Source organism: Mesoplodon densirostris, chromosome 18 (genome assembly GCF_025265405.1).
Source record: "Mesoplodon densirostris isolate mMesDen1 chromosome 18, mMesDen1 primary haplotype, whole genome shotgun sequence".
Classification (NCBI taxonomy): Eukaryota; Metazoa; Chordata; class Mammalia; order Artiodactyla; family Ziphiidae; genus Mesoplodon; species Mesoplodon densirostris.
The window spans coordinates 5,400,849-5,425,892 of record NC_082678.1 but is presented as its reverse complement, the minus strand read 5'-3'; the positions used below and the strand labels follow the sequence as shown (position 1 = coordinate 5,425,892).

The window sequence follows — 25,044 nt, the reverse complement described above, 5'->3', positions numbered from 1 at the left end:
CTGGCCAGCAGATGGGAGGATACAGGGAAACAGCACACAAGTCTAAGGGGGGGGTGCCCAAGGGGATTATTTTCATCATATATTTATTACATAAATATATAGTAAAATAGACGAGCAACAATTACCATAAAAATATCTTTCTTTAAAATCCTGACCCAGAACACAACGGGGTGAAAAATCGCACATAACAGACATACTGATTGTCAACGTGGGGCAGGAGTAGGAGCCCCCCAAGTCACCCCTACTGGCCCCACCCCTCCCTGGGGAAGGGACCTACCTCCTTCCCTGTTTCTGGCCACAGCCCCCCTCCCCCCACCCCAGCACCAGCTTCTCATACATTCAGTAGCGCCTGCAAGGAAGTGTCCCCCTCCTCCCACCCAGGAGTTCCCAGGGCAGGAATTACTGTCCCCCTTATGGACGGTGTCTGTGTCACACGCCCTGCCCTCTCCCAGCCCTGTAGACCCGCCACCAGGGGAAGGGGTAGGGGCTCCTCCACCCCCACCCTCCCCAGGTCTGAGCAGGGAGGAGGCTGGATGAGGTATGTGTGTTATGAGTGATGGGAGGGGGAATACTGAGATGGAGAGGCGGGTGGTGGGGGCGGGGTAGTGGTCATGGCTCTGGCACCCCCTTGTCCTGGCCTGGCACCCTCCTCCCACCAACACTGCACCTGCTGCCCCACTGTGCCTGCCCTAGTGCCCCGGGCCAATACTGGGGGAGGCATGCTAAGCACCCACATCAAGGCCATCCCCCTCATTAGCACCAATGGCCCCCAGGAGAGGGCCCTGTCCCTCACTTCCAAAGCAGGGACTGGGACAGCTGCCTCTCTAGAGCAGGTGCGTGGCGCTCCTGAGTCCCCCCCGGCTCCTCCCCCACCACGTGTACTTGCTCACACATTCACACAGAAACGCACACATACACCCCACGTCACTGAGAGTGGGGGGAGGGGGAGGGGTTACGGGGAGGAGTGGGGGATCACAGCTCATATGATTGGGGAGGGGGAGGGGGGATTCCCAAGGGCCTGTAAGAGGCCAAGCCTCTTGAAGGCCTTTTCTCCACCATGGGCATGGCTGAGAATGGGAACGGAGGGGTGGACGTGGGGATGGAGGGATGGAGAGACAGACGGCAGACAGGTCAGGAATTCCACTGGGCCCCCAGGGGGTGGGAGGAGGGTACAAGAGGGCTTATCCATGGGACTGGAGTAATACAGGAATCAGTACCCCAGGAGAGAGCGAGGGTAGAGACGGACAAGGACAGCACGGGCAGCCCACGAGCCCAAGGAGGGCTGGGCAGGCACATGCACAGGTGATAGCAGATGCTCTTCTAGGCCCTCCAGCCCTGTCGGAACACCTGAACAGTGGGGGAAGGACATGCCCTGATGGGCAGCATAGCATTGCCTTCCCGTGTGTGTGTCTGTGTGTGTGTGTCTGTGTGTGTGTGTGTGTCTGTGTGTGTGCGTGTGTGTGAGAAAGGGGCTGTGGCAGGCTGAGGGTCAGGGTGGGGTGGCAGGTTCCCCACTGCTTAAGACATTTTTGCCCCAATAGTGCAAAGCGCAGGAAGCCCTGGCACCCCTCCCCCCGCCCCCTGCCCCATTCCCCATGGCTTCCGGGGGCATCTGTGTCCACCCATCCATCCCTGCCGACATGCAGCCCTGAGCCCAGGGCCCTCTGGTCTGCTCCGTCCCTCCCCCCCTCCCCTCCCCCCACCCTCAGAGGGCTACCTCCTCCCTCCCTCTCTCCCCTGCGGAGTGGGCGATAGCCAAAGGGAGGAGGAGGAGGGCAGCTCACCCAAGTGCAGACCAACAGAGCACTCCTCACCAGGAGGGTGGGAGGTGGCTCAAGCCAAAGTCCCTGAATTAGAGAAAAGAAGAGGGGAAAGGGGTTCCAGGGGCACAGGGGCGGCTGGCCTAAAGAGCTTCAAAGAAAAAAGGAGGAGCACCAACCACCCCCTCCCCCGGGGCTTCGACTAAGTGCCATTTTTCTAAGCACCCCCATTCCGGTGCCTGCCTGCCCAGAGTCTGGGATAGTGCATCGAGTGGAAAGGAGGAGGGCAGGGGTTCGAGAGAGCCCAGCAGACAGATGGCAACAGGGGCCTAAGGGGGTGGAGGCTCTGGGAGAAGCTCACGCACACCCCCCCACCCCATGGCAGCAGCATCTGGATCGTAGCTAATACTGCAGGATGTGAGGAGGGCGGGACCTTGAGCCACAGTTTTTCCTGTGTGGGTGCCACGATGCGGAAGGAGCTGGTGGGGGGCACAGGGAGAGGCCCCTGGGGCTGGGCACTTGAAAGGGGAGCTGTGCGGGCAGCAGGGCAGGCTGGTGAGGGGCCAGTTGGCATCCAGCATGAGAGGTAGATGGAACTCAGCGGGCACGAGTGGCAGAGAGCAGAGGGAGTACTGGCGCGGGGGTGCCAAAGGGGCACGGGGGGGGCAAGGCAAGGGGGGGTGGCCAGGACCCTGTTGTATTAACTCACAGCTCTGATCGGCAGCCCTACCCCTGGGGACCTGGTGCGAGGGGCAGTTCTCTCTGATTTGGGGGGAGGAGGGGCAGCTCTCAAAGTGCTCGGGGGTGGGGGGGGTCCTCCCCTCTGGCCAGCCTCAGTTAATAACTTAATATCATCTCTCTATCAATCGCTCGCTCTCTCTTTTTTTCCTCTGTCTAGTACTTCATTTATCTTCTCTCCGTGCCTGGTTTCCAAAGTGCAGTTAGAATGACTGTAATTTTTAACCTCCAGGGGAGGGGCCAAGCCAAGCCTTTCTTTGCACCCAGGCATCTGGGGAAGCAGAGAGGCCCTTAGCCTGGAGGGGGAACCTAGGCCAAGAGACTGGGCGGGGGGGGCTCTCTCTTGCGTGTGTGTAGGGGGTGAGTTGAGGGCATCTTCCCCCATCCCACATTCCTCCATCCCCTACGGTCAAGATGGCTTGTCCCCTCTTAGCTCTCCCTCCCTTCTCCTACCTTCTCGGAGGACGGGGTCCTGGGAACTGCAGGACACGGTCCCCCCCGCCCCCGGACCCCCCCCCCCCGCCTCCCACACTGTCCTTTTCATAGCAAGTTCATTTGTTTGCCCTGCCCCAGGGCTGGAGGTTCTGAGGAGGGACGGGGCAATGCGGGGGGTGTGTGTGCGTGGGGGGAGCTGAATCTATCCAAGGACGAGAGGGAGGAGAGAAGAGGTGTGGGGGTCTCCCTCAGCCCCCAGCTCTGCCCGTTCTCTCCAGGCTCCTCCCCACCAGCTCCGCACACCCTCTGGCCGCCTGAGGCTTTAGACTTCCTGATCCTCAAAGACCTCGAGGAAGAGTGGGGGGAAGAGTTCGGTGGGGCACTCGACTTTCATGTGGAGGAAGCGGCTGGCGTGGCAGGCCCCGATCATGCGGAGGTCAGTCACCTTCATCAGCAGCTTGGGCCAGAAGTGCGGAATGTTGTGTTTGCGGTGGTTGACGTAGTGCTCGAACGCCAGCAGGTACGCCTCCTGACTCTTCTCGATCTTGTCCACACACAGCAGGCCCGAGCGGTCTGCGGGGGAAGGAGGGGCAGGCGGGTGAGTGGGCGGAGGGGGGCAGAGGCGGAGAGGCTGGGGGAGACGGAAGAAAAACACGCTCTGGGCAAGTGGAGGGGCAACCGCAGGGCAGAGGGAGGGGCCCAGGGGGTGGAGGGGCAGGTAAAGGGGACAGAGGGCAAGAGGTGGGCCTGGAAAGAGAGGAGACCTGGAGGCAGGGCAGGACTCGCGGGCAGAGAGCTGGGGTGGGGAGAGCAATCCAGAGGGAGTTGGGGGCAAGAAAGGGGGACTGAGAACAGAGGAGGGATGGGGGAGAGAAGGTGGATGGGCGCAGAGTAGGGGATGGGGAACAAAGGGGTCTGGGGGAGACAGAGAGCAGCTGGGGGCAGAGAGAACAAACGAAGCCAGGATAGGAGAAGAGGAGGGACCGGGAGGTAAGAGATGGGCCTGGATATCACAACGGAGGGCGGACGGGTGACAGGGCAGGGGACCGGGGACCAAGGGTGGGCCTGGGGACAGAGAGGTAGCTTTGTGGAGCAGAGAGACCATGGGGTTAAAGAAGGAGCGTGACAGGCCCAGGGCCCAGCCAAACTCTGGGCCCCTGGAAGCTCCCGAGCCCTCCCAGCCAGGCCTCGGTACCTGTTGACATTAGCAGCACAGCCTGCAGCAGAGCCACTTCCGTGTCATCCAAGTTAAAGGCAGAGAGTGACTTGCCCAGTTCAAAGATGGCATCGGAGACGACACCCAGGCCGCCATTCTTGAGCTGCTCCCGCTTGACAGCCATCTCCCCGCTCAGTGTCAGGGTGTCGCTCTCGGGGTCATAGCGGACAGCCGCCCGCAGGGACATGATCTCCATGCAGCACCCCTTCAGGAGGATGATCTGGTCTTCGCAAGGCAGCTGCAGAACCACAGGGATGCTCAGCAGGCCCCTCCCCATAAGCACCCCCTCCCGCGGGTGCCCCCTGGGAGCGGCAAGGCCACCACCGGCCAGGAACGTGTGCTCTGAACAGCTCGCTTGCAATGTGCGATGGATCTGCCCTGTTTCATTAAGCCTCCCAACTATGCCTCTGAGTTAGGTCCCGTCAGTACCTCCACGCCCACCGCAGACGAGCAAAGGGAGGTACGGGGAGTCAGGCCACGTAGGGCAGCCTGTTCCCAGAGTTAGTGCTCTTTAAAGTAAGGAGAACTTCCAGAGTCAGGATGGCTGCGTAGACTTCGGGGGAGACAGGAAGGGACGGGCTGGGGAGGCTGGGCCCGTGGAGCCTGTTGGTTCTTTAGGGATCAGCTCACCCTGTGCGTGTGTGTGCGTGTGTGTGTGTTGGGTGTGTTGACCTACAGGAATTGCTCCCCATCCAGAGAGCTTCAGATGAGCACAAGCTGGGACTGGGTGACCTGGGGAGCAGCCCGAGGTCTCCCTCCAGCGTGGTACCGTGTCTCTCCTCCCATCTGCCACTCACCTCAGAGAACATGGGCAGTTTTTTGGCAAAGTCCACCACGCGGGTGATGGCCGGGGTGATGATCTTGGTAAACTCGCTGAAGGCCTCAAGGTCCACCTTGTCTCCGTCCGGCATGGAGACGATGGGTGACTGGCCAATGTCATCCGGCTAGAGGGCGAGATGGGGGTCAGCTGGGGCTGCAGACCCCTTTCAACCTCTCACCGAGGCTCCCTGCCCACCAGGGGGAGCTCCAAGGCAGCTTGGGGAGGCGGGGCCCCTAGCACCCGGGGACAGCTGTGTCCCAACCCAGGCCTAAAGCTCCTCCCATCTTGGGGCAGAGAATACACCAGCGCCAGAGCTCTAAGTTGGCTAATAATCACAAGGATCATAATAGCAGTAGAGGTAATGTCATAACAATAGAAGCTAGATTTACTGAATATTTAACATGTAACTAGGCATTAAGCCATGTGTTTTACACATACTATCTCATTTAATCCTCCCACGACTTATCACCATTAGTTGATGTTATACTTATCATCATTCCACAGATGAGGAAACTGAGACAGACTGCAGCTAAGTAATAAGCCCAAGGTCATGTGGCTAGTAAGTGGTAGAACCAGGATTTGAACCCGGGCAGTCTGATCCCCGACAAGTTACACACACACGTGCTTGGTATCAGAGCCGGTGCTCCTAAGAGCGTACTGTTCCACACGCTGACACACTCCACCAGGAGTTTTCTGCCTTCCCCACCATACACAACCAACTATCCATCTCCTCCCAAGCTGACCATTTACTTGGCACTCAGTTTTGCCAGGGCCTAAAACAATGCCCAGCAACCAAGAGGTACCCCAAAGTACTGTTCCATGACTGTGTCCTCACCCTTCCTCCCAGTCACTGTGGGCAGGAAAAAGAGGAGAGCTCACCTCCGTTCACTGGAAATTCGATGAGGAGGGCAAGGCCCTGCCCTCATGGAGCTCCCAGTCAGATGGAAAAGGCAGGAAGGACCCTGATAGCAGCGACACGTACACAGGTGTACAAATCAGCACTGTCAAGTTGCGGAGACTATCAGCCTTGGGTCAGACTAAACTAAGGTGGCTTTCTAGAGGAGGCAAGACTCTGAGTTCACTCTCCTCTCCTGGCTACCTGGCTGCCGCTCCCCCACGCTCCCTCTCTCCTTACCAGGAATTTCCGCCTCTGTTTCCAATGGCTGCCCTGGGCATTTGTGCTGCGATGGGCCTCCGTGGCAACGTGGATCAGGTCCCACTCTTCGGGAGTGGGCTCTGGTCGCTGCTGCAGTGATCGGATCATCTCCTCCTTCCGTCGCCGCTCCCGGTTCTGCTCAATCAGCTTGCGTTTGGCCACCCGCTTCGAATCATCTAGAACCACTGTCAACAACAGACAGATGCGATGCCCTTTGCATCGCACACTCCGTAACCCACTCAGAAACTACTCTTCCCAGTAGGCCAAGAGAGGCTAGGTGACTTCCCAAATCACCTAGCAGTCGGGTGGCACAACCTGGATCCTGAATGATCACTGGGACCACATCAATGCCAATTTGGGCTGACCCAGAGGAATTCCAGGTTCTGATCTAAAGGGTTATGGTGAGAGTAGTTACTAGAAGACTGTGCCATCCAATCCCTAGCTAATGAAAAATGCCCTCTCTCACCCAGAAGTGGGGTGCCTTCTCTAGTAGTCAGAGGCACCGTGCTCCGGGGGGGTACTCAGGACTTATTTCTACCCAGCAACTCTAAGGCTCTGGAGTGGTGAAAGGCAGGTAGGCACTGGGGCCCATGCCCAGAGCCCAGAGAGGGATCCTGTTTCCTTTTCTTCAGGGATGAGGGCAGCAGGGACCAAGATTCTGAACATTCATTCTGCCACCAGCCTGACCCAGACTGTCCCTCTGCCCTGTGGGTACCTGGAAGGGAGCTGCCATGTCTGAACGCACCGCCCCCCCCTCACAGCTGCCTGGCCCGCTTCCCCAACCCATCCCCTTACAGTCCATGGCCATGCCCACAGCGATGCACTTCTTGAAACGGCACAGCTGGCACTGGTTGCGGGTGATCTTGTCAATGACACAACAGCTGTCATATTTGCACGAGTAGGTGGGGTGGAGGTTCTTCTGGATTGTGCGGCGAAAGAAGCCCTGGAGGTGGGGGAGGGCAGGGAGACGGAGCATGTTGTGATCGCAGTCCTCCCTTCCTGAATCCACCGTGCAGTTCTCTGGGGTGGGGGTGGGGGGCGGGCTGGGGAACTAGTGAGGGAACCTGGCATCCTCTCGACACAGCAAGCCCAGCATCACTGGGCTCTGCCAGGACTTAGAAATACACATCCTCAGCCCCCCAGCTGCCTAGGGGCCGGGGTACATGGGTCGTGGTGGTGGCAGAGTTAAGGATGGTGACCACAGTTAGGAGATTTGAGCCTGGGATGGTGGGAGGTGCTAAGAGGCCTGAAGGAATAGCCGCTTTGGACACCAATTAATACCCGATTTTCCATCTTGTTAAACGACTCTAAAAACAACACTGGCCCCAAAACCATTCTCATACATGCTGCCTGTTGCCCATGCAGGTGGAATTCATGAAATGGGGGGCGGGAGGTCAAAAGGTCAAGAAAAGGCATTGGGTATGAACCCTACTAGCATGAAGAGAATATTTTCAATTTTATAGAGAGAATTTAGTCTTTGCTTTAAAGGAAAAACCTCAAGACTCAAGATGGCAGTAATAATATGAAGAGCTAATGTCTGTTGCATACTTACTATGTGTCGGGCACTTATAAGCCTTTTATTTCCTGTATCATCACATTTAACACTCATGTCAACCCCATGAGGCAGGAAATGTTATTATCTCCATTTTGCCGACTAAGAAACTGCAGCTTGGAGAGATTAAGTACTTCGCTCAAAGTCATATGGCTAAATGGGCAGCAGAGACTCAGAACTGGACCTGAGGTATAAGACACAAGGTCTGAGCTCTCAGATTTTAGGGTGCAATTAAAATCACCCTGGGTAGCCATCAAAAATACAGACTCTCGGGCTTCCCTGATGGCACAGTTGTTGTGAGTCCGCCTGCCGATGCAGGGGACATGGGTCCGTGCCCCGGTCCGGGAGGATCCCACGTGCCGCGGAGCGGCTGGGCCCGTGAGCCATGGCTGCTGAGCCTGCACGTCCGGAGCCTGTGCTCCGCAGCGGGAGAGGCCACGGTGGTGAGAGGCCCGCGTGCCGAAAAAAAAAAACAAAAAAAAAACAGACTCTTGGGCCTCACGCTAGACCTACAACATCAGGCTCTCTAGGAGTGGGAAGGCATCCCTGTCCTTTCGGGATGCCCCGCTGGGACTCAGATGTCCTTGAGGGTGAGGTTCCTTGTTCTATATTACACTGCTGGCATTGCTTGCAGGAACACTGCTAGGGGACTCTATATCCCTGGTGGTCTTGGCCTGATTGACACCAGGAAAGAGAGGAACCTGAAGCCCTGACATAATTCTTAAAGCTTTCTGTTTCTTGAAAGGTCTTACATTGTCAGGAAGTGATGATCCTGGGAAAACCATGTAGGCTGAAATGTCCAAAGTGAGATCTAATTAAGCCTCCCCAAGTCATAGACCCCCTCTGCCCAGGGAGACTCTGCCATCCTCTTCTCTGGGCTCTGCCATGCCCCCCAGCACTGGTTCTCACCCTTTCAGGTGCAGTGGAAGCAATCCAAGGCAGATTCCACCACAAAACATTCTGATTGAGTAGGACTGGGATGAGGCCTTGGGATCTGCACTTAACAAGTACTGCAGGTGGTCCAGGAACTACATTTTGAGAAACACTGATGTTGTTTAACTGATGTCAGTCTTTCTCTGGTAGGCTGTGAGCAACTTGAGGGAAGGGCACATACTGCACATCTCACACTTAATACACTGAATGGATGGATGAAAGCAGACATTGATTGAGCGCTTCTTTTGTACTTGGCACTGTTTTAGGTACTCTATGTGCATTATCTCATTTTATTCTTCTAGCAACTCTATGAAGTAGGTAGTATGTTTGTCCCCATTTTATAGATGAAGAAACTGAGGCTCAGAGAGATTAGGCATCTTACCTATGAGTGGCAGAGCAGGGATTATGAATGAACGAATGAACTAATGAATGAATGAATAAGAGAAGAGAAATGAGGATATAACAGGTGGGCTTTAGCTTACATGTTTATAGAGCTGTCTGTTGTGCCAGGTGCTGAGGGACTTAAAGGAATGTGATGGCGGCGGGGCGGGGGGGTGCGGCGCTCAGGTGGTGGGGGAGGGGCAGGAGCTGGCTGGTCCATACCTTGCAGCCCTCACAAGTGATGCAGCGGTAGTGATAACCGGTTGCCTTGTCCCCACACACGACACACTGCTCGTCTTTGTCCAGGTAACTAGGGATATACCCTGGGAGGGAGGAAGGGAGGCAGGCAGGCAGGCATGGCTTGGGTCCCCAGCAGAGAGGCTCCTACACTTTCTCCATCCCCCAGCTTTTCCGTCCTGGCCCATCCCCTAGCCCAACCTCCCTGAAGGGTTCTCTGTCTCCAGGTATAATCCTGGAGACACATCAGAGGTCACCTTGTCCATCCCCTTCCCTAAGAATATGGAGACTCCAGTTCTTCTGACTGCCCCATTCAGGGCTTTTCTCTTGCTGCATGCCAGGGCAGGGGATACGGGAGAAGGAGAAGCAAATGTCAGAGCAGCTCATCTTGGGGACCTCGGGCAAGGGGCTTATGGGGGAAGGGAAGAGGCCCTTCCTGACCTAATCCATCCTCAAAGGCTGGAGCGTGCCCCACATGACCCCTCTCACCCCAGACAAGTCCATCCCACGCTCTCCTCCTCCAGGAGGTTCTCCCCATGGGACACAGGAACTGCTGGTATAGGCGCAGGCCCTGGAAGTGTCCGGGCCTGGCTCTGTCGGGTTGAGGGTGGGAAGGAAGGGAACACGCAGCCAGGCTCACCTGACATGCTGGGTTTCAGGGAACATTGGCCGTTCTTTCTTTTTCGCTTTCCATCTGGTGACCTGGCACTGGATGGGGGCAAAGTGGGCCGAATCAGAGAGCAGTCCTTGGGCAGCCCCCCTTCTCATCCAATAGGCTGAAGTCATCCCCCAGGCCTGACTCCCTCCTTCTTGTGTCCTCATCCTACCTCCCACCCCCAGGTCAACTGACAAAACTGAGAAGGGTCCAGCTATCTGGAAGCTTTGGGGAGAGAGATAAAGGGCTTGGCTGGGGCACAAGCATGTTCTAGGGCCCCAACATACACACACACACACGAGCACACCCATAATCTATAAGATAGCCACATATTTAAGCCTTCAGTACATGACACATACGCAGAAAGAATCTTTAGGACGTGCTTAAAGCTATATAACCTTTAGAATACACACAAATATGTGCAACATAAGACCAGCACGCACGAACAACTATGCTGCCTTCAGTATAAACCCAAGCACGGTAAATAAGCAGCAGGCTCTACTATCTATATCTATGCAACTTTCAAGGCTTTCTCAAATGTGTTATGTGACCTCTAGGATATGCCCACATGTTACACAACCCTCTAGACGGGCACCTAATAATACCATGCCCCTCCCCCCAGTGAACATGTGACTTGATTTCCAGGTCATACACACACGCTAAATAACCACAGTGGGACTTCCCTGGTGGTGCAGTGGTTAGAAGTCCGCCTGCCAACGCAGGGGACACGGGTTCGAGCTCTGGTCCGGGAAGATCTCACATGCCGTGGAGCAACTAAGCCCATGCACCACAACTACTGAGCCTGCGCTCTAGAGCCCGCGAGCCACAACTACGGAAGCCCGCGTGCTACAACTACTGAAGCCCGCGCACCTAGAGCCCGTGCTCTGCAACAAGAGAAGCCACCGCAATGAGAAGTCCACGCACCGCAACGAAGAGTAGCCCCCGCTCGCCACAACTAGAGAAAGCCCACGTGCAGCAACGAAGACCCAACACCAGCCAAAAATTAAAAAATAAAAATAAAAATAAAATAAATAACCACAGTGGACCACTAGAACCTAGACCCAAGAATATGAGAAAAGGATGGGACCATGGCCTCCCTTTAACAGAGCAGCAAACCTAGGCCCCCCTTGTGCCTGGTGACACTGTGGCTGGAGTCAGAGCCAGGACAAGGACGCTGGGCCCCTCCAAGCAAGGTATTATAACCCTCAGCCACTGCACACATATGTTGCCAGCCTCTCCACATACATGTTACATAACCTCGGCACACACAGGTTACATAAGCTTTCTACATGCATGCACGGATTGTGTAACCTCCCACACCCACCCTGTGTGTGGCATGTTGCAGGGTCCTCCCCCCACCCCACACCCGCCTGGGGCCTGATGCGGCTCCCAACACACTGACACAGTGACCTTGGCCAGGGTCACAGCCACAGACAACTCTGTGTTCCACACGCCCTGGGGATTACCCCTGTCTGATGTCTACAACAGTTCGAGGGTCGGATCTCCCTCCTGCCTCTGGAGGGGTGGGTGTGGGGGGAACTCCCAGGCCACCTAGGCCCCAGTTGAGCTGGCAATCTTCAGCAATTAACTAGACTCACAGCCTCTGGGTGCAGTCCCAGGAACAGCCACAAGGTGGCGCAGGGACATGGGGGAGGGGAGGCAGACAGGGGAGGGGCTGCAGTCCTGGGGGACCAGGAACTGGCATTCCCGCCTTTCTCAGAGTTAGCAGCAGACTTTCCCAGATCCACAGAAGTCTGGGCAGGGAGGTACGGAGGCTGTAAGTGAGAGCTACGCAATGACAGGCTAAAGCTTTTTCAGAGCCCCCTGGGGTGGGGATTGGCGGGGGCGGGGATACCCCCACTGCCCTACCCAGCTCTGCCAGCCCCATCCACTTCCTCTACCCCTCCAGGGACCCAGTCTTGGGCCCCAGGGCTTTGCCGGGCCAGGCCTCCGGCCTCCTGGCTCAGGATCTGGTCTCCTAGGCAACGGCCACACTACTCCCCAGAGCACCCCTCCCCCACCCTCTCTCTGGCCATAGGCACAGGCTGTACCCAGCTCCCAGGGCACCACGCCAACTGAGACTGAGCTCTGTGCCACTTGGAGCCGACGGGAGAAGCAGAGACCCTCTGGGCTCCTGAAGCACAATGCAGATCATAGGTAACTCATGCCTAGTTGTGTGTGCAGGGCTGATGCCTCCTCCACGTGGGAGCAAAACCTTCATAGCTGGCATTCACTTTCACTTCCTGGGAGGAGCCCCATGGCAATGCCCGCCCTTGCCCATGAACAAGGAAGAGCTTGTGAGGCTCCCAATAGGTTCCAAATATAAGCGTGAGCTGTGACCAACAGCTACTGGTGCACGTGCCCTGAAATGTCATGTCACATGCACCATGGCTTCTGGACCACACGCTGGTGGTCAGAAGTGAACAAGCTGGTAGGGAGAGGAGGGAAATGGCAAGGCTTGGATTCCACATGCTCAGGTGAGGGTGGCTGAGGGGACACTGGGGGGCATTTGAGACCCCCAGCACTGTCAAGGGAGGGGCCACGTGCCTGCTGCCTGTAATTACTCTGCTCTGCGTCACCTCCCCCTTTCAAAATGGGCATCTTTCCATTGGGGTGCCTAATTCCCTGCCGCATGGGAACATGACCTCATCTCCTGGGCAAAGGTAGGCAGCAGGCTTGTTGGCCTCATGCCCGTCCCCCCAGAGGTGCTTAAAGCTCCACTCTCTCGGGCCCAGCCAGGTGACCCTTCCTGTTGCCTAGGAGTTGGCACGACCTAGTTGCCAGACCCATTACCTGTTCTCCTCTGGGTCTGACCCACACTCCACCTTGCTTGGCTTCTGTTCCATTCACTTTAATTCCATCCAGGATGCCCTCCAGCACGCCAAGAGACTGGGGTGGGCACACTGGCCCCCCCGGCACGCCCACAGGCCGCCCACCCCCCGCCACCCAGGCCCTAGGGCCCAGCACCCATGGTGCCCGCCTCAGCACTTGGCCTTTCACACCATGCCCTGCGCCCCAAGGGGGGCGGGCGGTGAGAGGGGCCAGGGAGTGGCAGGTAGTGGGGTTGGGGGGGAAGCCGGGTCTGTGGGGGGGTCCTGGGCTGGGGGAGTAGCTTCGGAATCTTGTCCTGTCCGGAGGTCCCTGCAGAGAGAGGAAAGAGGCAGGGATAAGGTGGCGCCATGGTGGGGCTAGGTGAATAGGATTCCTTTGGTGCCAACATTTTGGGGCTCATAATGAGATGGTGGTAGTCATGGAGGGCAGGCACAGGGAGAGGACCGGGACAACCCTTCAGATCAACAGACAGCAGGCAAGACTGGAGATCCACATCCTGATCCCCAGACATGGAAAGGGATGGAGGGAAAGAATGAGGTCATCCCTGTACCTTGTCTCAGTTCCTCACATTCAGTCAAGTGCCTGGCCCTCAATATGGGTCTATTAACCATCAGCTATTGTTACCACCCCCCAGTTTCCCTAAAACTCATCAGTGTTACAGGGCAAGAGGCCACCAGAGATAGCAGCTTCAGCCCAGGCATGGGGGGTACTGGTGAAGGAAGTGTGGTTTGTGGGGGCAGCACGCAGGGATCCTGAATGCCCACATGGGTGCCTTCATGGAGAGGGACATTGCAAATAGGAGGGAGACGACCTCCCCGGCTGCTGGCCCAGTTACGACTCCCCAGTCCCGGCCCCCCAAGGAGCTTCCCATACGAGGTCCCGAATCACACTTCGCAGTCTGAGGACCAGACTTCCCAGTTGGTTTCGCTGAGCTGCCACCCACCAGGACGGCAAGAGGAGGGGAAAGGAAACTAACCCGCGTTAATGGAATAGAGAATATAGGCCCTCCGGTATCAGAACTGCACAGGTGAGGAAACAAAGCCTCAGAAAGCTTGATCACTCACTCGAGTTGGCACAGCTAGTAAGCAGCCTGCCTCCAATGCTTGCCTTGTCCTGCTACCTGGGGGCCAGGGCAGTGCCAACCTGGGCCAACCATTCCCCCCACGCTGCTCCGCTGACCCCAGACTGCAGACCCGAGGCTCCTGTCTGCACACACAAGGCAGGTGTGGGCACGTGGGAGGGGACAAAAGGTGCAGCTCTCCGCACACAACCTCCATCGAGTGGCTGCTGCACCGGAGCCCTTGCCCCTGGGCCCCCCGGCCCCACCCCCAGGAACTGATAAGGAGCCAGGGTGGGAGGGGAAAGGAGAGATAAGTCAGGCCATTGGGCAGGGTAGGACAGGGCTGGACCACAGGACAGGGCCTCTGCACTCAGGCAAGTCCCCATCCTGGGGAGCAGGGCAGTAGTACTGAAGGGTGGCCTACTCCGCTTTCGATGCCCCCGCAGACCAGAAATGGGCACTGGGGCTGGACAGGAGACATGGGGTGGAGGGGTGCGAGCAGGGAGCCTTAGCCCAGGGAGCCGTCAAGAAAGTAGGTCAAGTTTTTCTTGGCTTGCGGAGAAATTCCTGTTATAAATTTATAATGGCGTAGCCAGCCCTAAGGGGTGGAGATGGGGGGAGAAGGAGTGGGTGGGGATGCCCAGAGCCCGGGCATAGGGGCCTGCTGCTCTCGGCCAGAGCAGTGAGGGGCTGGGGGCCGAGGCAGGCCTGGGCCTTGGGCTGGACAATAGAGGGCTATTTTCTGTCGCCTCTGTTTCCACTTCTATCTGTGCCCAGTGAAGCTTCCTTGGGTCTGTCTGTCTGCATCTGAATGTCTCTCTCTCTCTCTCTCTCTCTCTCTCTGGGTCTGGGTGTCTCCCTGTCTCCCCCTCCCCCCAAGACTGTGCCTCGGTGCTTGGCACACCCTGGCTGCGGTGCTGCCCCCGCCCGTCTCCTGCCCACCTGGCATACTGCCACCACTTGTTTACAGAAGCTGGAAAAATCCACTCGCCAGCCTGAGGCCCGAGTGCCCCCAGGGAGGGGAGGAGGCGGGCACAGGAGTGGGCATGCTGAGAGAGGGGCAGCCCTGCGAGCAGGCCCTGGAGGCAGGTGAAGGGAACCGGGGTGTGTGGGAATGGGTATCAGCGGCTACGGGCCAGACCAGGCAGGGAGCACCGATGGCAGCGCATGGCCTGGGCAGCTCCTGCCCCAGGCCATAGCTCTGGAGGACCCCTCCCCCCGACTCCTGCCACTGCCAGTTGCTACAGGGCACACCTGGGGCAGTGCCAACCTAAGCCACCATGTTTATTTTCCCTTCCCCCGACCCAGCCTGGCCTTAACTCCAAATGTGGCTGGGCACTGCCAAGGGCTTGCACGTGCCTGCTGCGGGGGGTGGAGGGAGGAGGCCCCCCACTTTGCCCCACCTCTATGCTGAGCCGAACGGTGCCTGATGCCGCCCAGGCTCCACTGAGCCCCTGGTGGTGGGCAGAGAAGCAAGGTCCTGCCCTCACTGCTTAGGGCACCCTTGCCTGGCACCTAGCAAGAGGCTGGAACCCCTGGGGAGTGCTTGTCGTCTCTCTGGGGACATACCTGGGCCTCTGAGGCGACAGAGCAGGCAGAGGACCCAGCATGCGGGGAGGCACATAGCACACGAGCGTGTGTTAGCTGCGGGCAGAGAAAAGTCAGTGGGCCAGGGGGGCGGGGCAGAGATACCCATGCTGATGGGCAGCCTCTCTCCCCTCCTCCTGGAGTCCTGCTCAATTCCCCCAGTGCCTGCCTGGCACATCCCCTGCAGAGGAAGAGGCTCAGCATCCCCCCAAGAGGCAGAGGGCTGGAGCTATGGGGCTCTGAGACTAGGCTGGACAGCCGGCAGGCAAGGCCCACCTGTTGGCTGGCCTGGCCACCCACTCCCTCTTTGTCAGATAAGAGATGCCTGGTGGCAGTGTGGGCAAGGTGCCCGCGGAGGGGGAAGCATTTCATTAAGCTTAAGTGCTTCTGCAATGGGGGGACTGAGACAAGAGGCCAATGCGGCATCCATGGGCACCATGCCATGTTCCCGCTGCTGGACTGTCCCACTCCGCAGTCCTGTGGACCCAAGGGACTCCCCGGAAGGACTCCTAGGGCTGCCAGAGGGGACTCTCTGCCTCAGAATCCAGCCCCCAATTCTGTACCCACCACTCTCCTGAGTGTCTGCTCTTGGCTTTGGCCCCACCTGTCAGGGCCCGTGAACTTTGTCCTTAATGGTCTAAGGAAAGCCCAGCCCTCCTCCTTGTCGACCACAGAGGGAGAGACGCACATATAGAGAGGGGGGCTGAGAAAATGGGAGAAAGAGAAGAAGCAGAGAGGTGAAAGGGACGATGGGGGAAGAGGGGAGGACGGATGAGGAGACGCAAGAACAAAGAGATGGGCAGGGGTGGGGGTGGAGGCGGGGATGGCAGTGGAGTCAGGGGAGAGGAAGAAAGGCGCAAGGAGATGGGAGTGGAGAGAGCAGGGTGAGGGAGAAAAGAGGGCCGGGAAGGGAAGGAGAGACAAAGGCAGAAAGGTAACAAAGCAAGATGGGGGGGGGGTGCTTCACGCCCCGCCTAAGTCCCACCTCATGCAGGCCGGGGGGAGGGGAGAAGAGAAATGGTTTCCACGGTGACAGCTGGTTCTTGGTGGCCTGGCATGTGGGCTATTAATAGTGCTGTGGGGAGATTCACACCTCCCTCTCCCCTTCCCCTTTGCCTGCTGCTAGGGTGGGGGGAAGTACTTCTCCCCCACTCCCAATTATCTGGCACTGACGCCCTGACTCCACACCATGGGGGCCAAGAAGGGTGGCCAGGTGGCCACTGTAGCCCCCCCCCCCCCCCCACACACACACACACACACACGGGCATGCACAGGCAAACACAGGCATCTGTGTGCAGACACTGCTGCCTGTGCCAGCGTGGGCTCCCATGGACAGCCACAAACACCGACAGCCCCGGGGAGTCTGGAGATGCTGGAGGCTGTGGCAGGAACAGAGGCAGCCGGGTTGAGGGGCGATGCCTCTCGGGGCCGGGACCCCTGCCTCCTCCCCCAGATCCCCCCCGTTCTATTCTCAGGTGTGGACTGGAGGGGGCGGCCCCACCCATCTCCCTGTTATCCTAGAGCCAGGAGAGAGAGGAGGAGTGAGGGCGGGGAGGGAGGTACTACTTGGCAGGTGTGACATGGCAGAGGAGTACACAGACAGAGGCACCAGCTTGGCAGGCGCGGCGGCGGGGGGGCGGGGGGGTGAGGCGGCACTCTCCGGTGGGCGCTCGCTGGGCCCCCATGAGATGGGATTCTGGAGCTTAAGGGCAGTGACCCTTACGTCTGATCTCCTAGCCACTGTGGGGCCTTGGAGGCTCGAGGATGGGAGATGGGGTTGGGGGATATAATATAAGGGGGAGATAGGTGACTTAAACAAAAGGATCCTCTCCTCCAAAAGAATATAACAGGAAATTCCCCCCTGCAGGTCACAGACAGAAAGACATAAACAGTAGCCTTGACTTGGGCCAGATGCCCAGTCTTAACATCAAAGACTGTGCTTCCCGCCCAACCCCACCGTAACCTCACCCACCTGCTGCTCTCCTGTCCCTCCTCCCGCCCCAGGCCAGCTCCAGTGTCAGGCATTAAGGTGGGCGCCCACGTCTAGGGCTCACCTCCACACCCCCCCACGCCTACTGACGATGGTTGTGCCCACATCCATGCTCAAGAGCTCAGTCCCTTCCCTGTCCACCCACAGAACTTCGTGCCCCCTGCCCCAGCTCCCCCCAGAAATGGACGGGGAGATCCAAATAGCCAAGAAGGCAGAGTTAGGAGCACCCACAAGCTGGGCATACTCTCCCTGCCCTCCCCCCAGCAGCCAGCGGGTAATCGGAGCTGGGAGGTGGGGCAGCTGAAGGCTGGAGGCATGAATGTCACAGGGCCAAGGCGCTCACTGCAGATGGCATCAGGGGCACAGGGCTTGGGGTCCTCCCTTCCCCACTCCCCTCTTCCAAGGAGGAGGCTGCAGAGAGGAGTCTGCAAGCCCTGGGGAGCACGCCCAGGAGGGAAGGGAATGGTGGAGGGGAAAAGAAAAGCAGGGATGTTCTCCCAGGCACCCCAGAGAGTCAGGAGATAGCCCCCACCCAAGCAGAACTGGCCGAGGCGGGGAGGTGGAGGAGAGGGACGAAGAGAGAAGGGGGGGAGAGAGAAGCCGGGAGAGGGAGGAAGGGAATGGGGAGAGAGAGAGGGAGGAGGAGAGGGGAGAGAGAGAGAGATTGAAAATTGTGTGTGTGTGTGTGTGTGTGTGTGAGAGAGAGAGAGAGAGAGAGAGAGAGAGAGAGAGAGAGAGAGGGAGGGAGAGGGAGAGAGGGAGGGAGGGAGGGAGGGAGAGAGAGGGAGAGAGGGAGGGAGGGAGGGAGAGAGAGGGAGAGAGGGAGGGAGGGAGGGAGAGAGAGAGAGAGGAGAACGCATACGAGTGAGCAAGGGAGAGAGAGCAGGCGAGAGAGAGCAAGTAAATGCAGCTGAGTCTCCCGCACACACACGGACACGTGCAGACACACACACTCACCCCGCATGCGCAGAGCCTCGGGTTCTGGGTTCCCATTCCAGCAGATATTCAGAGCCCTCCCCAGCCCACACATGCACAAAACACGCATACATGGATTGCGCGCACAACACACCCACTCACTGATGTGTACAAAGACGCTGATAGCCACCAAAGCCTCAGGTCCCGTTCCCCTTCCCTCGCCCACGCCCCACGAGCCTGGGTAAAAGAGAAAATGAAACAGGCAGCTAAGGCTCTAGGAGCCAAGAGCTCATCTCTTCCTGACAAGAGTAAGAGAGGAGGAAGACGAGGGCTGGGGGCTGGGTCCAATCACGCTGCTCTTTGCCACTGCTGGAGGTGTGGCTGTGCCTTTGGCCCTCACCTTTAACCCCAGTCCCCAGTACTGGGTGCCCACCTCCAAAGCAGGGGACCAAGGATAGCATTTTCTGGGCACCAGTAAGTTCCATGTTGCTCCCCTTGTCTACCCAGAGAACTTCTGACCCCTCCCTCTGGACCACCTCACACAATGGCATGCAAGCGGGAGGTCCCCTTTGGTGCCCCAGCCTGGTCCCCTTTGGTCCCCCAGCCTCGGCCTGCCAGGGAGGAAGGCAGGCAACACCATATGCCTGAAAACCACATGCTCCCCTCCCTGCACCAGCCCCAGATGCCTCTGTGAGAGACTGAGAACTGTCTCTGGTTCCAACCAGTATGTGTATCCGCACCCTGGAGCGTTCCAGGCCTTGGGAAGAGAGGAGAATCCACAGGCGTCGTCTGCCGTGCCAGGATGCAGCAGCGACTGACCACAGGTATCACCCCACAGTATGTTATTGACCTTCCCTCTGCGTGAGGTGGGCATCGTTGTCTCCAGATTATGAAAACCTAGGCCCAGAGTCAGCAACTGGCAAGTGGTGGAAACCCAGCCTCCAACTCCCAGCCGGCGCTCTGCCCACCATGGTCAACGCTTGCCTCCCTCCCCAAGAGGCACAAAAGTCCCCCAAGCACCTTTACAGCCATGAGAACCAGGGTTGAGATTAGCTCCCTACTCCAGAGGCGCCCCAGTGGCCCACCACAAGGCATATCCCCACCAGTGTCCTGGGGGAGCTACATAAAAGGGATCTGGGAGAGCCTCTGGAGTAGGCTTATCACCAGACGCACAGAGGAAAGGTGGCAACCCAGGACAGACCCTGGATCTCGAGGTGCCACGCCTAACACCCTCCTCATTCACTGCCACCATCCTCCACACTAATGCCCCCTCCATGCAGGGGTGGGGAATCTGTCAGCCCGGGCTGGGTCCTGGTTGATGGATCAATGGCAGGTAGCTGAGATGCTGGGTCCCCAGGAGAGAGGAAGGGTGCCGTACTCTACTCCTAAGAAAGGAGCGGGGGTACGGAGAGAGCCTGCTTTCCTGGTTTTTTCTCTCCCCCATTCCCAGTGCTCAGACTTGTCCTAACCAGAGATGCAGTGATGCCCAAACATTCATGCATTTGCCCCTAACTGGGGAGGTGTGTCCCAGGCTGAGATGTCAAGAGCTCCTTTTAAGAAGGAGCTAAAAGGTGAGGACCAGAGGAGGGCAAGGCAGAGGGGCTCCAGGCTGCACAAACTCATGGGGGAGAGAGAGGGGACATAGAGGATGAGGAGGCTGGAGATTAGGGACCCACTATCCCTACCACCCCCCATCCCCATCCCATTCCTGTGATGTCTAGGAGATCCAATTCTCCACCAAGCTTCTCCAAGAAGTGACCTACAGACTTCCTCGTTGTAACAGCTAACACATACAGTGCTTGGTATGCACCAGGCACTTGTTAAAGCATTTTACATATTCTGGCTCCTCTAATCCTCAAAAAGCTGAATGAGGTAGGTATTAACATCCTCAATTCACAGACAAGGCAAGTGAGAGGTTAAATCGCATGCCCAGGATTATACAACCCACAAGTGGCAAAGCTGGGATTCAAACCCAGACAATCGAGTTCCAAAATACATACATATATATATATATATATATATATATATATATATATATCTCCCTGCTTTTAACCATTACAGCATATCACCTGCTAGAGGAACAACATCTTGTTCTTTCATCCAGCTATGTGTTCCCTGTGACCCAGCCTCAGTTTCCCTTTCAGTAGCAGCCATGGATTCTCTATGGTAGAATCCCTACCACTGCCTCCTCATCCATGGTCTAGGCCACAGCTAGAGGGGAGCATGGCCAGAAATGGTGGATGCCCCCTGCTCAAACTCCCTCTCTGGAAGACTTGCCACTCTGGGCCGGAGGGCCAGCCCATGGGAGAGGGCCTCACACAGCCCCACACAAAGTCTGGGCAGCTGTACCCTCAGAACCAGGCTCTAAGGCTGGGCAAAGCAGGCACAGCTGTCGGGCATCTCTGAGGCGGGTCTCAGCTGCCAGGGGTGTGGAGAAAGGCCACTGTGAGTCCTGCCAAAGACCCAGCTCAGCCGGGTCCTGCCAACTCCTGCCACTGCCCCTGGGGGGCGATTATTTTCCAGCGGGTCAGTGTGGAGGGAACCCCCTCACCGGCCTGTTTGGGGGCTAGCTAGCCATGGCCTGCACACCCAGGCCTTCCACCCAGCTGGTGTCCCCTGGTTGAGCCTGCCAGCCTGAGAGGTCAGCATGGGCAGTGGCCGACCCCCTTTCCTTCTCCCCCCCACTCCCAGCCCCCCGAACTCGCTGGCCGCAGCTGCAGTACTGAGGAAGCGCAGGATGTCCTGAGCAGCCAGCTGAGCCCCCTGCCCCCCACCCCCACCTCCCGCTGACCCCAGAGGCAGGGCAGGCGGGCCGAGGGGCGGGGTTTGAGTACTAACAACTGGAGAAGAATGAAGAACATCACCACCGGTTCCCAGCTCTGAGAAAGGAGGCCGTGGCAGAAACGGAGACCAGAACAGGGGTCGATGGGGTCGGGGACAGGTGAGAGGTACAGACCAGCAGAGAAACGAGGAGGGAGGAGACACAGCGCAGACAGAGCGTTGGAGCGAAATTCCAAGTCAAAAATACACATCACTCACCCAGACACTCACCAACATACTGCCTCCTACGGGAGGCTTCCAAGTTTAGACAGGAGGGCAGAGGTGGGTAGAGGGGCCAGACTCACGGCGGGAGGCAGGAACTCAGCGCGGGGCCCGTGAGCATCCCCAGGAAGGGCTCAAACAACCCCAGCAGGGGCGGCTAGGTTCCTTATTTGCTTTTGGAGTGGGGATAGAGGCTGCTTCCTAGGAGCTAGGTCTCCCCAAGACCCCCCTCCCCCCAGCAGCCAGGATCATCCCAGCTCCTGAAGTCACTGAACACTGCTTCAGGTCCATGGCTCAGCCCTTAGAACTCCCCGACCCCCTACTCTCTTTGCTCTAATTTCTCTGTCCCTCAAAAAAAAAGGACCTCAAAAAAGAAGACAGGAGGAAGCTTGAGGGGCAAAGTCTATGACTGTATGTGCATCTAGGGGTGTGCCTGACTGCACAGCTACACTGTGTGCATCCAGAATTGTAGACCTGTGACTGTGTGGTCCTGAGCCCTGTAAGTGCCGTCTGCACCTGAGTCCCTGGGACTGTGTGCAAATGAGTGTACCTGTGTCCGGAGTTCCCACAGTCAATCAATTAACAAGTATTTACAGAGTACTTCCTATGCTAGGCTCTGGGTGGGATCCAGAGCAATTCCAGGGATTCTCCCAGGTCTCAAGGAGCTCACCATCTGGGGGAGGGGGGGTATGACAAGCGAAAGAGACGGAAAATATTATCATGAATGCATGCATTACACCATTATGGGAGCAGGGGTTTTGTGGTCTACAGAACCCCAGAGAGCCACAGTAAGAGTCCAGGAAAATACTTGTTGCTAAGTTGTATCCGTGTGCTGATGTGTAACTGCATTTGCGTTTGACTGAGTGACAGCGACTGTCACGGCAAGGAGATGATGCCTGTGTGACTGGGCTCATGCGAGCACGTGTGTGCCTGTGAGTGACAGGGTCTTTTGTAATGTGCGGCTGTGTGCAATTGCTCTGTGTTCACGCAGGCGTGCGATAGTGACTTTTTCTGTGTGGGTGACAGCATGTCCGTGTGACCCTGTGCATGGGTATGTGCATGAGTTGGTCTCCCTGCTCTTGGTCTCCCGTGGGTGTGTCTCACCCCTCTGAGCTCCCCTGTGCAGCGGCAGCCAGCCTCTTCCCTTGTCCCCATGTGGGTGTGTCCAGCAGCTCCTGTCCTTGAATCCGCCTGGGTGTCCCTGGGTGTGCATGTGGCTGTCTATGTGGGCGTATCTGTGTGTCTGCATGTCACGTTTGCTTCCCCCCTCATCTTGGACAACAGCCCCCTTCATCCCTTCCCCCTCCTGGGGCCAGAGCCAGCACTGAGAGGTGGGCTCCCATCTCACTGACTTTCCTTCTGCGACCTCCACCCTTGGAAACGCGTGGCTCTCTCCATTGCCCCTATCATCCCCCACCCCGCAGGCTTTTCCTTCACACTGGACTAGGGAAGGCCCCAGGCAGAGAAGGGGCACCAGAGACACGTTGCAAGGGGAGGGAAGCGGGTGGCACACACAACACGGGTCCATTCCTCCCTCTCTTCCCTAACCGCCCTAGCCTGCAACTCCCCTAATCATCTAGGAACCCTCAGATACACCCCCCGCCCCGCACACACACCCCCAACCAGTCGCGTTTTTGCAATTAGGAGTGTTGCAACCAGAGAGCCATGTTCAATTGGGGAGGCGGGTGAAGGCGGGGGGGACTTCCTCCTCCCGGGGCCAGGGCAAGCCCACCCCCCACCCCACTCCTACCGCCCTCCGCAGCTGGAGGCAGCTTTGCAAAGGCCACTCGGCCTCGGCCTGGGAGGCTAGGGGTGGGAGCTGGGGGGGCAGGCCTCCGGCGCACCGTAAACAAACCGCGGCGCGGCGGGCGGGGGAGCTCCGGCGGCCGGCAGCGGGGCCGGGCCCGGGAATGCGCAGCGGACGGGCCGGACAGAGGCCGGGCGGGCCCTCGAGGGGGAGGCCCGGACGCCATCTCCGCCGGCGAACCCCGGGGCCCACCGACCTCCCAGCAACGCCTCTCTTCCCCAGGGCGTAAGTTGCAAGCTCCCGGCCAGTGACAGGGTCACCGGGGCGTCCAGGAAAGCTGAGGCTGGCAGCGGGTACCCCTCAGGCGCCCCCAGCCCGCCTGGGAGCTGGCCAGAGAGCCCCGCGGCTTTGCATAATCAATCGCGATGCATTTGCATATTAATGCCCCCTCGCTCCCTCCCCCTTACCTCGGCGTGGCGCGCTGGACCGGGCTGGGCAGCGACGCGGGGGTCTCAGCGCCCCGTGCCGGGGGCGTCCATGGGGGGCCGGTGGGGCCCGGGCCGCCCGCCTCCTGCGCCCGGGTGTGAGTGCGAGTGAGCGCGGGGGGGCGGGGGGCGAGTGTGGCGGCCCCGCGGCTCCTCCGGCAGAGGCGGCGGCCGCTCTTGGCTCCTCCCTCCCCCGCCCCGCTCTGGCTGGGGCTCGGGCTCTGCGCGCCCGGCCGGCTCTCGGCTGCTCCCTGCAGGCCGCCTAGCCGCCGCCGCCGCCGCCGCCGCCGGCCCCCGCCTCCCGCCCCCCGCCCCCCGCCGCGCCCCGGGACCCCGGCCAGCCGCCCCTCGGCCGCCTCTGCCCCCGCCCCGCCCGCACTTGCCCGCCCCACTCCAGGCGTCTCCGGCGGGAGTGGTACTTGGTGACATATTTTGGAAGAGATGTCATTTAGAAAATAGCCTTCCCTTGCTGGAAGAATTGCAGGGTTGGGGGAGATGCACCACGGGGATGGAGAAGGGCTTATCGGCGAGCCGCCTGCACCTTAGGAGTGGGGGGGGGGTGTCTAAATACCAAACCCCAGGAGGTTTAGAGTTTGTTTTGAGTTCGGGTCCCTTCTCTGCCAGTAACTCACTGTGTGACCTTGAACAAATCACCACCGCTGTAGGTAGAGCTTCCTCAACCTTAAAATTCGACGATTGTGCACGGTTACCCCTGAGGTCCTTTTAACTTCAATCATCCTGTGTTTTTAATCCTTTTGGAGGTATGCTTCCCCATTACCTCCCTTGCAGGCTCATTTCTAACATCATTACCTGATCCACTGCCTCCTCTTTCAAATGTCACCCTCCTCCAGTATAGGCTTTTTCTATTCACCGTCACCAGTCATTTCCTCAACAATCTGGTCCTCTTGCTGAGCTGGGGAGGGGGTAAGGCTTGCCCTACCCCATCAACTCTCAGCTTCACAGAGGTGGTTTTTCCGCCCATGTTTGCCCCCCCCCCCAATCCAAATGTACAGGGCCAGTCTAAGGAGGAGGGTGTGCTGTGTAAAGATGGATCCCCTTCCCCAAAGGAGAGGACTCCATCATGCCAGCCCCACCCCTCATGCACACACACACACCTGCATTCATGGACATAAAACCAACCCAGTGACGCCAGATCCTTTCATCTCAGGATCTCCCAGCGCCAGGCAGAGCCCTAATTACCCCAGCACCACCCCCCGCCCCGACCCCTCTGGTTCACCTGCTGTCATCAGCTCAGGTTTTACCATAACCTTACCAAGGCCATAGCCTTCCCACGGCTCCCAGGGCGGGGCCGTCTCCACGGTCTGCTCTTGGAGAGGTGTGTGTGTGTGTGTGTGTGTGGATGTGTATGTGTGTGCGTTAAGGGGAGCTGTTCTACCAGTTGCCCAGTTTGTACTGAATCACTTGTCAAAATCGGGGTTCTGACCACCAGCCTATCTGAATCGGGCTGCCCTTGGTCTTCTTAGTCTCAGCCACCTGCATCCT

At 58.2% G+C, this 25,044-nt stretch overlaps 1 protein-coding gene across 2 annotated transcripts; it reads right to left on the bottom strand.

The window, feature by feature from the left end:
• Positions 1-3,025: 3,025 nt before the first annotated feature.
• THRA (thyroid hormone receptor alpha) lies at positions 3,026-23,730 on the bottom strand. 2 transcript variants are annotated; one of them, XM_060080746.1, is made up of 9 exons: positions 23,524-23,730; positions 12,677-13,024; positions 9,869-9,936; positions 9,214-9,314; positions 6,921-7,068; positions 6,105-6,337; positions 4,947-5,093; positions 4,129-4,387; positions 3,026-3,506 (listed from the first exon to the last, which is right to left on the bottom strand). In XM_060080746.1, the coding sequence occupies exons 2-9, from the start codon at positions 12,727-12,729 to the stop codon at positions 3,256-3,258; spliced, it is 1,260 nt and encodes a 419-aa protein (XP_059936729.1). In that variant the 5' UTR covers positions 12,730-13,024; positions 23,524-23,730; the 3' UTR covers positions 3,026-3,255. The 2 variants fall into 2 exon arrangements, with proteins under 2 accessions (XP_059936729.1, XP_059936730.1); XM_060080747.1 differs by having other exon boundaries at positions 6,105-6,310.
• Between the last annotated feature and the right edge of the window lie 1,314 nt (positions 23,731-25,044).